This window comes from Varroa destructor, unplaced genomic scaffold (assembly GCF_002443255.2).
Source record: "Varroa destructor unplaced genomic scaffold, Vdes_3.0 BEIS01000001.1, whole genome shotgun sequence".
NCBI classification, from domain to species: Eukaryota; Metazoa; Arthropoda; class Arachnida; order Mesostigmata; family Varroidae; genus Varroa; species Varroa destructor.
Window position 1 is genome coordinate 59560691 of NW_019211454.1, and position 20235 is coordinate 59580925.

A 20235-nucleotide genomic window follows, 5' to 3' on the forward strand; every position below is an offset into this window, starting at 1 on the left:
GAATCTGTTGCCATTGCCAGTATTATTATTAGTCGGCATGTCTTTTGTCTGATGTGATGTTTCTGTTTTTCTCTGAAAATCTTTTTGCGACATGAAGCTGTGACGCAGGCCAAAATCTGTATCGTACACAAATGGTACAAAATCAAATCGTACAAAATCTATTTGTTTAAATTTCATTTTCATTATGATAATAACTAACTATTGATGCAAATATGGGCTACTGCAAATGACAGGATGTACTAACCCAGTAATCAAAGGGCACTGAAAGCCCGATAGGCCTTTTGTTTAGCAAACAAACAAGGTACAGCGACCGCCATCTGCTCGCTAACAGCTTCAAAATAACACTAATAGAAAACAACCGAACATATTTACAAATTATTACCTAGCTATAAAACTTATATATTCAAAATTGCATCTAAATAAAGCATAAATAAAATCGGTTCCGTTGGTCTGCTTCTTGGCTGTTAATCATGTCGCCCACATTTGGGCCATTTTTCCATATAGATCAGGTCCCATCCCTGAAATAACAGCCCGGCTATTTTGCTTGCGTTCATCCACCGGCCGTGGACTGTCTTACCAGGCATTGCTTTTTAGGCACCACCCCCCCCCCCCCCCCCCATAAAGAGAAGGCGAGCGCTCTGTCACATAATCTGGGGGACCATTCGACGTCATCCCGCTTGGGGATCAGCTGCTTATCCAAGTGATCCTTTAATAACACGATCACGTTATTAGTTACGTGAAGGGGTAAATTATCCTAGTAAAAACCACATGTCTTGCGAACGTTTTAACGACTTGGGGTACAAGAAAGCCTAAGATCATATCCTGGTAGTAAACAATTTCGTCAAACAAAAAGTGCTGATGACGCCTTTGATAAAATTTGAGAAGTGTATTTACGTAACTAATAAAAATCTAATCAATTCTAATTTATTATTCATATATTATCTAACACGTTTATAAGGAACGATAAGCAACGGACGGTGGAACGTATCCGTGGCAAAAAGCAAGCGAAAATTGGACAAGATGAGTAAGTGACCAAGCCAAAGGAACCCACTTAATTGATGCTGAATGAAATAAACTCATTAATTTATTTGAATTTTTATGAACGAACCATTTATGTGAACGTATTCAGTTATTTTTATATTGGCGCCAATTTCGAATCGGACGGCTGTTCCTGTATCCGGCCAAAATGGAGTCAGAAACGATGAGACAAATGATCGATATTTTCATTTAGACTGGTGGGCAAGCGATAGCCATTTATTATGTACGTCGCACGGTCTATTTGAAGCAATGTCCATAAATTCCGTACCATATTTGGAACCACGGCGATACGGACCATATTACCTATTGGGCAGATATGCGTAGTGAGGGGTTGAGGTCTTGTAAGAAAAACACTACAGAGAAAAATCAGACTACGTGTTCAAACTGCTAAATGGCTGCAGCCGTTCGGTCCTGCTGCTATTAGCGCAATAATCTATTAGAGTAGTTTGACAAATCTGTAACAATAGATATGAAAAATATGTGATCCTGCAAGATTCAAGCCTGACCTCGGCGTTAGGCCAAGTTGATGTCTTTAAACATATCCGAACGTTCGCTACTTGGAAAAATGCGATACGCCGAAATAATCGGAGATTTCATATAAGGGAAAACCAGCATCCGATCGTTTGTGTTATGTTCTTCCCCAAATGAGAAATATCGTAGGAGATAAAACGGCAGATGCTGATAATGCACGTTTACGTCGCCGTCGGTACGTTGAACCCACTGGACCTATAACAAACATTATATATCTACTATCTTAAGCTCTCTATGCGTTGTCATGTCTGTTCGATTGAGTGAGCTCTGTTAACCAGATATAAATGAAAATATCGGAAATGCAAAGTACTAATTGTTCGAGTTCGGGTAACGTAGAATGATTTAGGAATGGTGAACACGTCAGAGCTCTGTAATAAAGATGAAAATTGGAACGTTTGTTGTCTCACACCTTCTATTTGAATCGCTATATAGCAAAGCCATGGGAAACGAGTGCCACGAATACTAATAAACACGCTCCGAATAGAGCCAGCCATGAAACTACGCTGGCTGTTGACTACGCAAATTCATCGTTCACCATGACGTGCACACACACTACGCAAATAACTACGATGATCTGCTCTGAAGCCGGCCGGCACTGCACAGTCGGTCCTTTGTTGGCTAACAGTTAACAGAAAAAACTACCACAGGCTTAACAGCGTGCACGTCGAGAGCGATTTGAACATGACAGGGTTCGTACCCGTAATTTCCATCCAGACACTGAATTAATCCCATTGTTTGGATCGCAAGTATGTGCACGATACATTTAGGGTAGTATTGAGAGAGCGGTCTGAACTATTCTTGAGATGCTGTTTTGTTATCGTCTGCTAAGCCGACGTTAAATACCGATGTGACATACATGCATGCATGCTAGTACCATATCGTGTAGAAGAAAGTCAACCTTACACTGCGACCCTCAGCCGCTCATCAACCTAGTCGGGAACATTAATTAGATCGATAATGTCGATTGCCACAATCACCTGACAATCAATGGCGCGGTGGAATTCGTACTTTTGTTCCTGTATCGTCACACAGGTCCTTGAACGTCCTCCATTTTTACTAAACTTTTAGTAATTGGCATAGTATTTCAACGTCCTTCTTACTTTTGTTAGACTTAACTGTCTAGCTTCTGCACTTCGTATAATTTATTTATCAATAACGAGCTAGTCGCATCGGTGGCCCCGTATAGAACCAAAATACACCGTATGCGCAACTATCCACGGCATTATACAAGATAAGCGGCAATGCTGTGTGTTAATCTACGCACTTCTGTAGGATTCCGGCATTTCAACCTCGACGGGGACGGTCGCACAGTAGGAAACTGGAAAGCCTCACTTGAAGGTCTCACTGTTTTTTTTTTTTTTTTTTTTTTTTTTTTTAATAACACAAATGCGTTTTTGCTCTCAGGAATCGCTCATTTTATCACAATCCGGTACAATGAAATAAGCTCATATCGACGGTAATTTATATCAATATAGACGATGGCGGTGCGATCACCGAGGAAACGAGACGTGATATTCTGCAGTGTCTAAACGTTTCGAAGAAGTCAAAGAACAAAATTGGCTTCGCATAAGGTAGCTTTGTTAAGCATACGACATAACTTGAGCTGTATCATTACCATCGTTAACAATAGGACGGAAAGGCAAGTTAGTATGGCTAGTAAGTTAACAGTATTCTGGAACAAGGATTCCCTAAAAGCTGTTTGCTTAAATACAGTTATGTTCCATGTACAGATTTAATGTAATTTTCATAGAATAACTGCTAGGACGCTAGGAAGAAAAATTGATCTGCTCTTCAAAGTAGATTTGAACATGTTGTATCGTACGGCGTAGAGTAGTTGAAACTATCTCAATAACGGAGGATCTCCCTGCTACCAGATATCTCAACTATTTTGTATTTCCGATCACGGGATTCAATAGATACCCGCCAGGTAACTGCAACGCTATTTATATTATGGGCTCTGCTTGAATACCATTTGAAGCTAGCGCACAGATCAGACAGTAAAATAAAGACCGTCAATGAAAAAATAGTTGTGAAGGTACTATTAATTTCTGAAACTATTTGTACTGAATTTATCAAATGATTAAAAACAATAATCTGCTGGTTTATAATGATCTATTAATTTAGTTTAGGATCTAAGCGATGTACTTACATTGAACGGTTAGTGTTCAAAGATGACATTTTCTATTCTTCGAAAATATTTTTCACAAATGATGAGGATATTGGCTATAATGATGTAATGGTGAACTTTAGTGCAAATAGTATACGGTTCGCCTATATCTCTGTTGCCATCCCCCTTCAAAAGGATATGTCTCGCTGAAATATAAAGGGTTTTTTGCCGCTACTCAGCTTTAGACAACATAATTTATTATAAGAAACGTACATTTTTTACTGACCAAAACAATTAGGCATGCAACTACTCTATTCAATTTAGAATAGAAAGTTCTAGAAATTTGCTTGGCATTATCAGATAAATAGTCCCCTAAAAAGTTCGTCAGATTCAGATATTGCCGCAGTCATTTTGGGCCCATGTTGATTACATCCTAATTACAGTAGCTTACTTTTTCCCTAAGGGGACATTGCAGTCCGTGATGCCTATAGCAGCTGTCAATTGTGCGGGGCATTTCTATCTATGACACAAAGTTAGAATTGGGAAGAGGGAGCATTTTAAAGGAAATTGAGTGTATTAAAGAAGTAGGCCTATATCGCGAAAAGTAATAACTAACTTTATTCTCTACCTGAAAGTTTTCTGCTTACAGCGCCTTCTGCTTCTTCGAAACAAGTCACAATCACAGATACCTGTCATATACAAACGCCGCACGAAAAGCCTGCAGTTCTTCACGCAGGATTACATTTGGAAGATACTAAACAAAAAAGAATGTATTTTGGTAAACCTGCTCTTGTCAAGGTTGGTGATTCATAAATTTTGGCCTCCTGATGATGTACACTTCTGAGATTAGCTGTGGTATATCTGATTGATGTGATAGCTTATTAGCTCATACTGGCAAAATCTACCATGCAATTTCACCAATAGCTTCCCCTTCCTCATGTAACCTGAACATATCTGCTACAAATTAAGAAAAGTTCTGTTTATACACACCTGTTTGGCCCTTTTCTGCTATCTTAATTACACGTCTCTGCAGGTTTTGCCTGTAAATTTTGCACAAATAGCGTCCTAATGTTTGTCTCTATCTTTATTCAGAGCAGCGGTTACATTTTGGACGGTATCGTCGTTTCGGCGGTAAATTTTATTTTAACAAAAGCACAGTTATATCAAAAAGCATTCGATAGGCGCTGCTTCGGATGATTTCGTCTATTTCCGAAATGTCTCTCGCATAAAGTCACTATCAAGCCAGTTCATAGTACCATATGACTTCTGCCGGTTACTTCTTCTGAATGAGGTAACCGCCACAGGGGCCAAGGTAGGCTTCCGTCAGGCCACATCTTTTTAAGTTGTTTCTATGTATGCCTTCGGCGTTCACTTCGTCAACGCTGGTGTATAGTGTGACACAAAAGACAATTTTTCTATTGGGCGCCCTTTGGGGCTCTTTACCGATAGCTCAGTGATGGTTTTGCCTATACTTTCAAATATGGTTTGGGGCGGCTGATTGTTTCTTTCTGCTCTTCGCTTTTCCATTCATTGCCGTGACGAGTTGCCACAACAGACCGGAATTGCCCAGCAAAGACAAGCAATAGCATTAGCCGAAATGATTTAAGCTTGATTGAGTTTTTGTGCTCAAAGCTGGCGTAGCCTTCAGGGCGGTCCAGGGCCTGCTACTATCACGCGCTTGGTGAAGGGCGGGGCCATGTCTTTGATATCTACCTTGCCTGATTGAGTAAATGACCACCGAGGCAAGCGCAGTCTGCGATGTACGGTGAGAGATGGCCGAGCCCGAGCGATAACAGTGACAGACAGAATTCGCGGCCGCACATACGGACCCACAGATGTAGCAGCCATTTCATGAAGCGGACGCACCAATCATGGGATATCAACAGATATTGATATTGTCAGTGGAACAAGCAGGCATACCCCGCCGCCGCCGCCTTATTTGTATAACAGAAAAATACATATATGCATTATACGTGTACAATATGTTTTTTTATATGTAAGTGTCCGCCTACAAGCAACGAAGGTGTAGCAATAGAACAGAAACATATGTCCGCTTAACTATTAAAGCAATCAACAAAACAAAAACCACAGCCACAGACCCTAAGCTCACTGCATAGTGTTCGATCTATGCATATGTTCGACCTATCGCTACTATTTCTGTATCGTTACCGCTACCTCTGTAAGGCCATGCCTATGTCCTTACTGGAGCAATGAATAAAACAACTCGAATATTTTACATACTATACGCGGCAGACAATCGAACAGAAATTAACATCAAGGCAAAACCGACGATGTTCTCTAGCCAAATCAATCAAGTTCATCGGCCATAGGCAGCATCGCCTGCTTCATTCTCACTTTCCTCGTCCGAGCACCACACAATAGTTCTACATACCGGTTCATCTTTTCAGTTTTGCCAGTGGAACGAGCACAGACCGACGCAGCGTAACCTCTTGCCGTCCCTCGAGACGACTGTTGCGTTGGCCGGTGCGTTTCGACAGTAGCATGTAGCAACATTGCATCTGTCGCCGGTGCTTAATAGCAGGACAACAAGGCCTGGCTCAGAGAAATGCGGTCGCGGAAAGGCAGTAAGAACGAAAAACATTACGTTTCTGATAACGAGCCCGTTATACTCCGCCGTCTACTTGATCCCCTGTTGATCAGCAGTGCACTTTTGTTCACATCGCTGATGCTGATATTGTCGGTGATGCTTTGTTTTGCTGTGCTTACTGATGGCATCGAGTATTTCTGATAGAAACAATTCTAGTCTAGCTTAAATGTTCTAAGTATCTTCTTATATCTATGCAAGAAATGGCCATATGGCGAAACAAAGTTCCAAGTATAGCAGAAAAATGTAGATAACATAATGAAAAATTCTGTCCCATTGTATCGTCTTTGCAAACTCGTTCGGGCTCGACGACTTACAATGACCATTCCTGGACAATAGTTGTGATGGCGGTATTCTAACACTTCTGCTGTGTTATCGTTGGTTCTTTAAACAGAACCAGACATCAGCGTCTATCTACTTGTATCAAAAATAAAATAACTGTTGATAATGCCAGTTTACTCCGTATTGGTCCATAAAGCCCACCGGTAGTAACTATTTGCTTCAAGAACTGTTAACTTAGGAAACTTGTAAATATAGTGTGGGTAAAACGAACCTCGTAAAAGTTTATCGTATCTTAACTACTATAAGCACACCCAGCAAGATATAATTATTGAAGTTGAATCGATGTCGTCAATCGGTAAGTAGAAAAGCCTAGATCCGAAAACAACAGAAGAAATGCGTTCTTCAAAGTGCAACAAATAGTACGCTCTGAGGCGTTCCAAAGGTAATAATGGGTCTTTAGGTGGGTCCTGAATATTTCAGAATTTGTCATATTAACAAACTTTATGACAGACTGAGATATGTACCTTATAACAATGTCTAAACTGAGCAAGGTTTTCGGTAGTATATTACATGTTCTATGGATATCATTTTTTATACGCTCAACCTGTTAAGGCCGATCAGCAACAAAGTGAACCCAATATAATTGAGTCATCTTGATGTTGAAGGAGCGTGATATGTGGTCGAAGAAGGGCCATAGAAGTAGCCTATATGGGCATTATAATATTATGCGGTTAGCCTCTTGCATACTCGGGCGTGTGCTGTCATGCTATACAAGTATCAAATACAAAATGTCTAAACAAAGTGATAGCTGCACAATGAGTACCTGCTTTAAAAATTTATCACAGATTTGGTTCATTCTCCGACATATGTGTACATGTATAATTTTTTCTACAGAGGTTTGGACTGTGTGAAGTACGTGAGGGCAAAGTCCAAAGGGGGCAGGGTGGCATCGATATGCGTAACAATGCCAAGCGTTCGACAGTTCTCCTATAATAATTCACAGACTTTAATCAATTCCAAATTGGATTCTGCTTTTCGAAAGTCTACAGTATTCTGGCGTATAGCAATTCTGTTTTAAAGCCGTCTACGCGTCATTTTCAAGAGTAGCATTTGAGCTATGGTACATTACAGATTTATATTCCGAAATCTGCTGCTGCCTTTGTCACTATATGTTAACACATCTTGATACCTTCTTTCATGCCCAACGCAAGATACGATGTAAAACCAGACACCGTCGGATTGTCGGATATGTTCGGTCCTTGCCAGTAACAATACTAATAATATAGTAATATGTAGCATAATCTATCACCAGAATCGGATGAGCACGAACATTTGGGAGCCCGAAACGAGCACATTAAGATAGTAAGAGATCTGGCAATCAGAACGGATCAGAGCGATCGAAAATTGGCAGAACTTAATGAAAGCTTCTTGTGGCGAAAATATAATATCGAAGGGACGCCTGCCAGAATTTAGCACATAATCAAATCCCTGGAGAGAATTGGCTTTGTCGTATATGCGGGTCGGGAATGGGCAGAATTACGACACCGTGGACAAACCATATGCCAAAACTTTAAACAGAAGTGATATGGTATATTCTTCAAACACTATAAACCTATAAGTAATTAGACGTATACTTAAGTAGGCCTCGTAAAAGTAAACTTGTGGGGTACTTAATTAGCCGCTTAGCTTTATACTACGCATATGCTACGTAAAAGCTATTTGGAAGCAGCTACATAAAACAAATGATCGTATTGAGTCTGTGTTAAATAAAATGCAGACTGCGATACTTTTATGGCAACACCATCAAAAAATTACGACCAAGCCGCGTGACCTGAACCCGTCAAGCAGACCCGAATAAGAAACGAGTTACGTATTCCGTTACATATGCGGAAAAAATTGCGAGCCATTACCAATTAAAACAATTACGTCTCTTTGTACAGATGAAAGTTAGTCGCAGTGTACTCCTGGGCGTGTAAATTCAAGGTGGCGCAAACCTGGCTATTTATAATCGTTCGAAGTTATCTCAGAAGCAGTTATCTTGTCGATTATCTTCACGTTGTTTCTGTCGATCAGACAAAACAAACCTATTACAGCTTGCCAGTCCGTCGTAAGCTTAGGGAGCCCAACGCCTATTACTCAATAGCATTCATTTTGCGAGTTGTGTTTTGTCTAAATGGGAATTCTCCCACGGTCAGCACGAGTACGAAAACCAGCTCAGAGCCAGCAGTAACCTAGGCTAAATCTCACTGAGTTGGACGCCAGTCTGTGCAGTAGAGTAAAGCCATCAAATCCCGGCAGAGCACATCGAGCTGCGTCTCCCCTGAACTCCTCCCGCTACCAACTTTGTTTTCGTAATCTTCGTGCGCTCTAACTCTATCCCTCTTCAAGCGTGCTCAGCCACCTTTTGCCGCATGAAGGGGAAGCCCAGCTTGAGTGCCACTTGCTAATAAGGCTTAACTTTGTAATTTTGAAATCAAATTTACTTAAATAAACAGCAACACCAAATATCCTTGCTAAGCTTCGATTGTTCATAACTAGTTAGAGCTACAGTTAGTGTCTTCTGCTGAAGGTGGTTTATCTTCGTCAAACATCGTATGCCAGCGATGGCATTTACCGAGTCCTTGAATGCAGTTATATAGTGATTAGGGCAGTAGACATTGCCATCCCTAAAATCCCACGCCAATTGTTGCACATAAAATACTAGTCTAACAGCGTAACGGAACGTAAAAATCTCAGGTATTCTAACCACACTTAACTAAAATCACTGTTAAGTCAATAGTTCCAATGAAAAGTCAGTGTAACAACGATGTGCCCAAAAAAAAAAATACTAACAATGACCGCTTACAACCTGATGAGGTATCATCAGGCTTTACAGCTACGTTCAGATGAATGTAACTTAGCAATCTGCTTTATAAACAGGCCAACACGCCTATCCTAATATACGTTTACTAGCCGAGTACGCTCGTAACACAGAACGAGCGACAAAAAAGAAGGGCATCAGCTCAGCACGACAACTGAACAGGGCCTTTCTACAAGGGAAGTGGTGTTCCAGTGTTCATGCTATCCTGTCTAACTTCAATGACAGTACGTACATTTACGTTACGTTAATCTGTCTGTTCAGAGTGCTCCGGTAGATCTTGGTGGTCATTTGTCAAAACACCAACGAATCTGTCTACGACTTTGAATCTCTTCCAACGCGTAGCCAGTTTTGCCTTTCCCATCGTTGCGCCTAGGCCAAATGTAGTGTATAAACGTTTTTCCAAACGCACGGTTGTACTCATTGCTCACCGAGCGGATCGATAGATACAACGCTAATAGATATCAGATGCTTTAAACGGCAACTGTTAATTTGCCGCGACAAATGTTTCAAAACATTCGACGGGACAGTTGACTCACAGAAAATAAAATTTTGCATTTCAATACGGAACCAAGACAACGTCCATAGAAAAAAAAGCGTTTGCTTAGACCGTACGCTAGTCGTAGAAAAACGTAGCGGGATTATAAATGATTTTATTTAGAAATATATGAAAGAAACTACAGAAGAGAAACGAGAAGACGTGTGCCGCTCGTCACATCGACGTACCGCTTGAAGTGCTGACGAATGAAAACGAACGATTATGCATCGGTTACAATAATTAGTAAATAATATAATATTGAAATAATGCGTGCGGGATTGGTCATCAATTATATAGAATTGACTTCATCCTAATCTGAATTATCCGACGTACCTGTTGAAGTGTTTTCGAGGCAACTCCCAGAGGATCGCGGACGGACTGAGGTTAGTCGAGCTAAGATCGATATCGTCGTTGTCTTTGTCCTTAGAGCGAGCGTTGAAACGTAGACGCGGCGGAAGTATAGGGAATTTCGATGCGTATGCCAGACCCAGTCGTCGCTGAAATGCTGTCTGCGAGAACTTTTGCATTTGCTCCTCGGCCATACGACGCTTGTAGAGTTGCTGAAACAAAACCGTGTTGAAACACATGGTTACGATTATCACACATACTAAATTTATCGTTAGGCGGCTGCAAGCTGCGATGCGGCTCCGCAGGGTTGGTCAACTGGTTTCCCAGAGATCATCCGACAGAGAGGAACGGAAAACTAATATTTAATTATAAGATGAGAACATCACGTTCGCATGTGAGCGCCATAATTTAGTGGTAACGCACTTGATCATAAACCGAACTATATACGTAAGCTTGAAACCGGACGTAGATACATTTTGTGTTTCGCTGGAAGCTGAAACAATGCTCACTCCTAGCAGCGAACGTAAAGCTCAAAAAAATACCAAGTTTACACATGCAGATATTGTGGAGTACCTTCTAATTAGGCATACGCATCTAATGAAATACCTCGAAAACATAATAAGAATGAACGAGCGCGCCATCTTTGTAGCTTGTTAGCGTTATAGACTACGAAAGGTGAATTCTCTATCCCGTCTTCGGTACATATTCGCACCATGTGCAAGCGGCAAAGTAGGGTCGCTTAAAGAAGTGTATGATGAGGTGGAAAGCAGGAGCTGGAGTAGACTGTGTAACTGTTTTTTTAAGCTTTACTATAATACTTATAATATAAGGCCAAAACACTAATTACGTAGCTCTTTTACCAATATAATGTATAATCTCTAGCTTACCACAATCAACGATAGGCACTCTAAAGTATAGCGTATTAGGAACTCTGTTTCTCACAATATCAATCCTAATTATTGAAATATAACGCGGCCTGCTTCTTAAACCCCGAATCAAGGTTTGCTAAGGAGAATCGCAGCCTTTAAACGTCAGACAGGCCTAGACGCATAGACAATACGAACCAAATGGCGCGTTTGCTGGATAGACAGTATTTGTATGACAAAAATATGGTTCCTTTCTCACCCAATATCGTTGTGTTTTCGAGCTGGATATATATTTCGACAAATAATAAGTATGATACGCATATCGATGTGTAACCAACCATTTTGTGGTGATTTGTCAATACATATAATTGGCAGACACTGCCGCTGCGAAGCAGCAGGTTTTTTTTCTACGTCTCTTTTCAGCTATGCTGGTGTATCTTGGTTAACTATCTAGGAATTAAAGTCACATAGAAATCTGTTTGATTTATTTGACGCGTTATAGCGAGTGCCAAAATGGACGCGTTTGGATTTAGAGAATGATAGAAGTTCGATAAAATGCCATACTGTAGGAATCTATTTCGGTGCCCGTCTTCGAATCAAGTTCTCCTTCTGGTCAAGCTGCCGAAAGCTGTCGAAGATGGCGTCAGTGCTGAGGCCACAAGTATCATCTCGTCACGAGATCCCTTTTTCGTCCTGCACAGAGTCGTAAAACTCCAAACGGGGATTTCGAAACGACCGCGCGAACTAACACGTTACAAACGTACGGAATCCCGAAAGCATGCCGCTAAACCAATCGATCGCCCGATGTTTTCACGTACTTGACATCGAGCTTGCGGATTCGGCGCAGGATCATCATCATCATCGACGGTCGCATACCTAACAGCTTAAGACAGATTCGTGATGGATGAAAACTATAACGTCGGCAAATCGATTCCCACAGACTCTCTATTGTAACAGTGTGCACCTATTCGCAGAGACAAGATCGTTGCAGGTTATTATGCATACATATTTTGCCCTTTTATGAAATTTGTTTGATATTGAACTAGACGACGCATTTCCATATCCGCACTGCCTGCGCGTGGGAAAAGCGCGCTATTTGATTGCTGACTAGACAGGACATGCCGCGCTCGATTGTCTTGCCCATACACCTTCGAAGTTGGAGGAAAAGGTCTCGTCATGTTCTCCCATCCTAGCTCTGAGGCTAACGCATTCTTTTATTATGACACGCTCTGTTTACACAGCAAAATTACGGTCCGAGGTTTGCGTTAAAAAACAACTTTGTTTTTTTTTTGTCATAGGACGTCTTGAACATGGATGATCGAAACGATAAACAAGTTCCTCTTGACATTCTTTTTTCAGTGGATTTTCTCGAGGACGCAGCGTTGATGATGTACGCCGAAGCGTTCGTGCTATGTACAGACAAAACGTAGTTGCCAAGCGAAAGTTTTTTCAAAATTCGAAAGTCATAGCCTAAATTTGAGTGTTGCGCAATGCTATCGTAGGCCATTGCCAACAATAGACCATGGAGATGATTCCTCACAGTATAATTTTTTATCATCTTCAATTAATAAAATTCACTAAAAGAGCTGGCGTCTAGATTCAGCACGTCTTGACTGAAGTGAACAAAATACTGCGTGTTCTTATTCACAAAGATTCAAGCAGAACCTCTATAAAAATAAGGTCAGAAAGTTTTTTTATGTGTGGGTGGAAGAAAGCAAAATAGTGGGTATGCCTAGTTCTATTGGGTTAATGACCAATGGAGTTCAGTCGTCCTGCCTCAAGACAGACCTAAACCATACTAAAAATCGTCTTGTAATAGTTTGTTCTTCACCATCTCTTCTATTGTCCGGGCGCGAAGAAAAGAATTTTCAACCTTTTCGCTCTCCGTCGAACCACTGAAGCTACCTTTGCAGGGCATTTTAAATTAACTAATCAGACACTGGTCCCGCCAGATTTGAGTAAAGCGGATAAAGTGTTGGGTTAAAATATGCAAAAAGGCCTGAATAATCGACTGGAATTCACTACGAATGGCTAATAATTGTTAAGAAACAATGATAGGCTAGAATTTATAAAGAAGACCTCGATCATGTTCATGACGGACAGCCGTGCTTTGCACGAACATCATCACTGACGCACTGCACCCTAAATATTTGCCAGGATAGAGGAAACTGTATCTTATATCCTGTGACGCTCGCAGAAATCGAGTCCAACAGAGGAGACGAGGCGATATGCTTTAAGAAGATGAACCGGGGCCAGATTGCACAAGCCACGAGTCAATTATTAATTAACTCTATTTTCATATACGGCAAACATCTTTCGAAGACAGCAAAGCGTTCATGGGAAACGCTTCATAAGAAACGACTATTTCATACAACGCATACCGTGTCCATTTCATCAATCCCCTCTATCAAACTCGCTTATTTCAAATAACGGCTATGTTATTTATGTTGCAGTATTGACACGGTGGCCATTAGCTACTGGTCAAGAATAGGCACAACGAGTAAAGTTTCCATAGTCTTCTAACACGGCGCCGGAACATTATTTCGGGCGAGGCACGAGAGGCTACGAGATCTGATGGTAATTTGTAGCGCGGACGTATGGCGTGTTATTATTATTTGATTGGGCAACTAACGTGACGATGACCTTTGCACGAATTCATATCTGCGCTTTGTCAGCAAACAGACGGGCAGTCATTGGTATTGACTCATTTGGGATATTCTCCTGCGATTGCATCACGTACCGTCATTATCGATAATATATAAGTGTGAACATTAACCGATTATACTTTTGCCTTCAGCTGAAGTAGTCGTAGGCTTCAGTCCGTCGGAAGAACTAAATGTCTACACTTCGGTGATGGCCCGCCTGAGGCAATCAATACATTATTATGCCAATTTTTCACGACCGATTTTTTTTTGTATATCTACTCTTTTTCATTAATGTTTGCTTATTAGAAAAGTTCAATGTACTAAACCGGGCACAAGGCCAACCCAAATGGAGTTTCTGTACGACCGCGTCGTAGCGCTGGAACTGAAAGAACGTATGATGTTCCAGTTAAAACCAATAAGATCAATTAATCAAAATAGTCAACGCTGTTTCGTTCGAAGAGGTTGTCGTGCGCATTTGGCGACCGGTTGTGCAATATGTATGTACGTGCGTTGTTCTCAATGCACGAAAACAACTCCGCAACAACTATTTATTATCAAACATTTGATTGCAGTGGAGAAAGAGATTCTATGGATAAATTTACTATACGTTTGCGTAGCCTATAGTGCAAACCCTTCTCTGTCTTGTCGACCGAAAGCATGCACAAAAAACTTCGATGCGATTAAACTTGGCTTAAGAAGTTAAGTAATCGAAAGACCTGTGAATCCATAAAACTCGCTTCGGCTCATACGAACTCGAGGTAGATCTTCACTGCTATGCACATACACCGTAATTCACTGCCTCCTTTGATTATTTGATGCTAACTATACCCGTACTCGTAGCAACTTGTAAACTTAGTTTAGCCATCAACTATTACCAAGCTAACAATCGCGCTGGAATCGTTCGCGTATACAGATACAAGACAAACTATATAACGATAGACGATGCGGTATCCGCAGTCATATCGGCAGCAGAGGTCTCGTAGCAGATTGACGGCTGTTCGTACTAACATACTTCGTTCTACGATGGGAATCGTCGACACTTGACAATATATCTGGCTTCGCCAATCGCGACTTCAGTAAAACGTAGCTAAACATGACAAACAAAACGCGGATTGATCTATTGTCTGTCACAATCAACTGCCTCCAGATGTTAAGTTACAAGCTAATGCGTTATGCACTGCTCACGGGTAAATAAAAAAATTATACATTTGTACTAACAGCGGCGTGAAGGCTTTGACCTGCGGGGCAAATACGCAGCACATGGCCTACTGTATGACACAAATCAATAGAGGGCTGAAACGTACGTTTAAACAGCCCAAACTAACTAGGAAACAGAACCCAACGGGGAATTATAATGGATATTTTACTGTATACCTACAAATGGTGTTCCATTAGGTACTAAAGAACGTTATTTTATGCGAGGTCGAACATTAGGAACTGTAACAAATAAACCTTTATGAAAATTTTTCTCTATGAAATCGGTTAGGCTAAATTAACGGTGATTTGCCAGCAGCTCTTTTTAGATAGATAACAAACTGTCCTTCGAAGAGGACTGGCCGGAGTGTTTGCGTAAAAAGAACATTAATTCATATGTACTCTAACTGGTTGTTGGTTGCAGTGTTCCTCAGATTTTTCGTTTGACACTTTATCCTTATCGTCGACGTTGAGCTTTTCTTCCTAAGTGGTCACTTCTTCGAAGATATTTTGAGCTAACAATACATCAGCTTCATACGTAAGTACTTCCCCTAAACAGATTACCTTGTTAGCTAAGTTAAGCCAGTGTTTTTTGGCTTTTGTCTTGTACTTGTGTGGCTAATGATGCAGCGAGAAGTTAACGCCCTTTGTTTTTTCTATTCATTTATCGGATTTCTTAGCAAGCTTCACGGTCTGGAAATCGTTTCAATTGACTAGCCAATATCGCAGTAACAACGACATGATGGTTTGCTGGTCACGCTTTGCAGTTACCGCTGTTATCGCAGCAACGCTTGTTGTTGTTGTTACTGTCATTCGTGTAGAGCGGCTAGACGGACCGTACGCATTATGGCGTGCTCGATCAGTCGGCGTGTCCTTCCTTCTCTGTAGCCACAATCAGGCCGGAGTTAACTTCAGCCCCGGGGCTGCTGGCAAGTTCTGCGGCGCTGACGGCCGCAGGTGATTGACTTGGCCTGCGCGGCTTTGTCAACTGCAACAACTCCTTATTGTTGGCACAGCTCTAGCTGTACTGTGCCTGTCTATACGATAGTTACCACAGTTGCAGTGGCTACGTGAAAGCCAGAACGTTTTTTAAACAGGATAGATGTAGTACAGCCCGAATTGCAGGACAGTTCGATGTCGTCGCACACCGTTATGTAACTAGCGTCTCAAGTTAAGAGCAAACACGCTTGCTAGCAGAGCATTTCATGTCGCCCCCCAATGCGATGATCAACCCTACATGCTTATCTATATCGTTAAATCTAGCTACCCGGGGCAATTTATCTCTAATCGGTACTATTAGTTCTAGTCTAAAAGGAAGCACATAGTAGACGTAATTCTGACACTGGCAAGATCAAATATTTTGGTGATTTCAACAATGACCAACTCGCTAGCAGCAAGGAGGTGGGAGCGCCCATCTAGACCCTCGTCACAAGATAGTAATTACTTGCTTACGTATATATATATATATATATATATATATATATAGATATGATGGCTTGTCAAAAGCCAACAAAAAGAGCTACTACAGGGCGGTAGACAGCGAATGGGTAGTTTCTATACATATGCACCAATCGAGTTAAATCGAAGATTGGCAGATAGACCGATTGGCAATGGCTGTTAACATTTGTCCGTGTATGAGAAATCTCGTATACAGCTAAAAACAAGCTGGCAGTGATTGTCAGAAGTGCTTTGTTCTGTGGTCTGTTAAGCGTGGACAATCGTGGTTAGGTTCCAGAAAAAACGCACTAATTTCGATGTGGTCCTCAGTTAAGATGGCTAGTGGACAGTTCGATTCTAACGGAGAGAATGATAACGATCGCGGTACAATGATAGGTTTGTCTGGGTATGAGCTAAAGGCATTTCTGCTGCTGAAATATAACTATGAATCGTGTAGACCGTATTGTAAGTTTAAGTAGGCAGGCCCGATAGCGTCATTTCGTAAACAATCTAGAAAGTGGTCCGTTCGTTAAATGCTATCGGAGCAAGATCTGCCCACCGAAAATTGAATGGACTCGGGCGTAACTCCTAGACTGTCTACAATATCCGCTTTTCATCTAGCGCAGCCAAGGAAGGTGGCGTGTCTATAAGTTAGCATAGAGCACGAGCCGTGCGTCTAGGAAGGCATCAGTAGCTGAAACAACAGCGGCTTCTAAACAATCAAATGGTCATTTTTCCTACGGGCTTCCAACGGAGAAGGTCATAAACGCGTTCTTCATAGCTTTTAACAGTAATGAATTTATTGCGTTGATCGGCAGACAGGCGGAACGATCACAGCGCCTTGAATCGACGTAAAGTTTAGGTGATAAATAGCAAAGCGCAAATATAAGTTCGAAGAGTTCAACCTGTTTGGCCAGATACGGCGTGACCGAGCAACTATTGGTCCACTTTGTTGAGAGATCGAACCACTGTGACGATCAAAACGATGGTAGTACTGTAAAGTTTACTAAGATAATTAGTAGCTCTATTAAAACTTGCTGCCTCTTACCTTCGTTTGTGCAGGTATTGCATGCGGTACAACATCATATTATTAGTGACGTTTTGTCACGCAGCGTGATAGAATCGATAGATGGCATATAACTAAAGCATTTTCGTTTTAAAAAACGTTAATACTGAACGAGCTTCAATCTTGCCTTCAGAAGTAAATTGAACTTTGGAAATCTTTTTACGTATGGCTGCTGAGGTGCGGGTGAGCTTTCGCCTTTATTTTTAACTCTCCTGTTAGCCAAATCTCGTGGCCTGAATCGTATGAGGGCACAGCTTTTAGACTGCCAACCAAGTATCCTAACGTTCCAATCTGAATTGTAACGCACTACGATTTGCCTTTGGTGTTTCCGCGTTGCGATGTCTCCTCCCAACAGATAAACTCATGTTTCTCTGCCAATTTTCTAGCTCAGACAGATGAGACACAGGTGCAATGTTGTATTACAGTTTTAACGCCTGGTGGCCAATAGCTTCTTCATTAAATTGATGTGGACCCACCTTTTTTTTTTGTTTCCGTAGTTTTGGCCGTGCTTCAGAGCATCAAACACAGGACTGACCGTTACAGTGACAGGCTCTGGAATTAGCTAGACAGTATTTAACCACTTAGTTTATATCGCAGCGAATTCGGACACCGGCCTACGTTTACCGACTAGAAAAACTCCATTGTGGGTATTTTTTCTATTCTTTCGAGTTTAGACCTGGTTGCTGCGAGCCTAATTTAAGATGCTCGATTGTTGGACGTGTTTATGTAACTAGTTGAAATCATTCGTGTTGTAACTATATACTGTAACCCTAATTTGTCACATTTGCGCTGATAAACGGAAGTATTTGTTCCGGTGTGTAGAGAGCTTTCAATCTCGCCCTCAATTAATTGATTGATTGATTAATTGCAATGTTTTAATGATTTTGTGCAATTATTCTGCGACCCTATCGCGCCAATGTAAACTCTAATAATTCCTTTATTTTGTTTCAGTTATGTAGTTATCCTAATTTGGATAATACTCTGTTAGCTTGCAGTAATTGCTTCATTTGTTTTTACTGATATCCTGATTACTGATGATTACGTGATTACTGATGAATTAATCTGTCACCCTTCTATTGTTAACCCATTAGCCTTTTAAGGCTAGGCCGTCGTTACTGCGATTATCCTGTCATCTCAATAAACTTAATGTTAGCTTTCAAAATTACGTGCAAATGTTATAAAGCCAAAATATGGAAGCATTGATATCTCAATAATCTTTTTGAGAAGGACACTTCTCTGACGAGAGAAATTTTTCCTCCTTCTTCTTTTTTCCTTTTTGCTTTGCGAGCGTACTTTTATATCTATTGAGTGTAGAGCTCGTAAGACAATCTAAGCAATTTTAGATATTCGAACTTGGATGTTTTGCAAATGGCAGGTCGTAGAATTGATTGCAAAGGGGACCATCTTCGATAGGTTACTATCGTGCTCTGGAACAAAGTTTTTTTAAACTTTGCATGAAACCGGTTTTGCCAGAGTTGCAGTTTTCACTGTAGTTTTAAGTCTTGACGCGAAAAAACTGTCAAAGATGACTGAGATACAAACCTTTACATACTCAAAAATATGGATTGGCGTCTTATGCGATAAATGCACATCACGCAAACATACGATGCAAAGATACCCCCAGCAATTCAATGTAAATACATTCTATAGTCATAAACCAATGCCTATTTAATAATAGTAGCGTAACAGAGTTTTAGCGGGAATGCCACTAACAACAACAACTGCCCTCCTGTTTTGGGATAACAGATTTGACTACCACGATGACGTGGTGGTTAGCGCTTATAGGGGGTCTCTTAGTGCCGAGTGGTTCCAGTCCAAATGTATCCATAATAGCTTTTTCCCATTTTTCAAAAACTCACAGATTACAATCTGCCCTGTTGTGTCTACCCAGCTAATTGACAGCTCGAGATGCGCATCCGACCTCCCACAGCCTGCTTTCGAAAATCATCAGCGTCGTCCAGTCAACTAAAATTATCGTTCATCTAGACCATTGAATTAGTGGTACAATCAATCCGGTCGAAGCAAATGATCGTACTTTCTCTATTTTCTCTATATTTCTAGACTTTTCTCTATTTTCGGCAGTTTGACCGCGTTGTACTTTTCCATTGTTTTATGGCGTTGAACCAAGTGGGACGAGCGGGAAAAAGGCATGGGATAATTTTAGATGTGTTTTCTCTCATGGGCCCTTCACCCGATTTTGCCTGACTGCAGGACGCGTACAAGGACCACCGTACAGTCGCAATTTGAGCTACATTGTTGCTGTGTCTGTTGCTCTTGCCGCCGTCCTTAATGTTATCATTGACGACTAGGACGGCAGACAGTTTATATTCTATTATTTCACCACAGTTATTACAGTGCTATCAGATAGTGCCCGAAGGCTATAATAGAAGAAGTTATGATAAAAACAACAAAGAATAGTGATAGACGTAACGACAATAACAAAAGCTAAGGTTCGGGTCATTTCAACTTAGCCCTGACATTGAAATTGTATTGCATCGTTTGGAAATCACCTGCATTCGATTAACAGTGTGGATAGGATTGAGACATAGGAAGCATTTGTCGGATGCCGAACCATTGTTGTTATTGCCTATATCTTCACCATTGTCACGACTGTTATCGTTATCAGCGTTCTAGCGTTACAAGGAGATTACTAAACAAGCAAAAACAGTCAACTATCGTTGCTGGAGCACGTGTATGTACATACTGTGTGGCCAATTTCAG

At 41.1% G+C, this 20235-nt stretch overlaps 1 protein-coding gene and 1 long non-coding RNA gene across 3 annotated transcripts in view; one reads left to right on the forward strand and one right to left on the reverse strand.

Annotated features, from left to right (window-relative positions):
* The window catches only part of LOC111250716 (uncharacterized), a 179694-nt gene that overhangs the window by 92559 nt on the left and 66900 nt on the right, over positions 1-20235 (forward strand). The window lies entirely within an intron of this gene.
* LOC111250708 (uncharacterized) overlaps positions 1-20235 on the reverse strand; it is a 132426-nt gene that overhangs the window by 28061 nt on the left and 84130 nt on the right. For both annotated transcript variants that reach the window (XM_022806324.2, XM_086978371.1), the window contains one exon: positions 10292-10518. In XM_022806324.2, coding sequence (XP_022662059.1) covers positions 10292-10518 — 227 coding nt within the window. The remainder of the gene's footprint in view (positions 1-10291; positions 10519-20235) is intronic.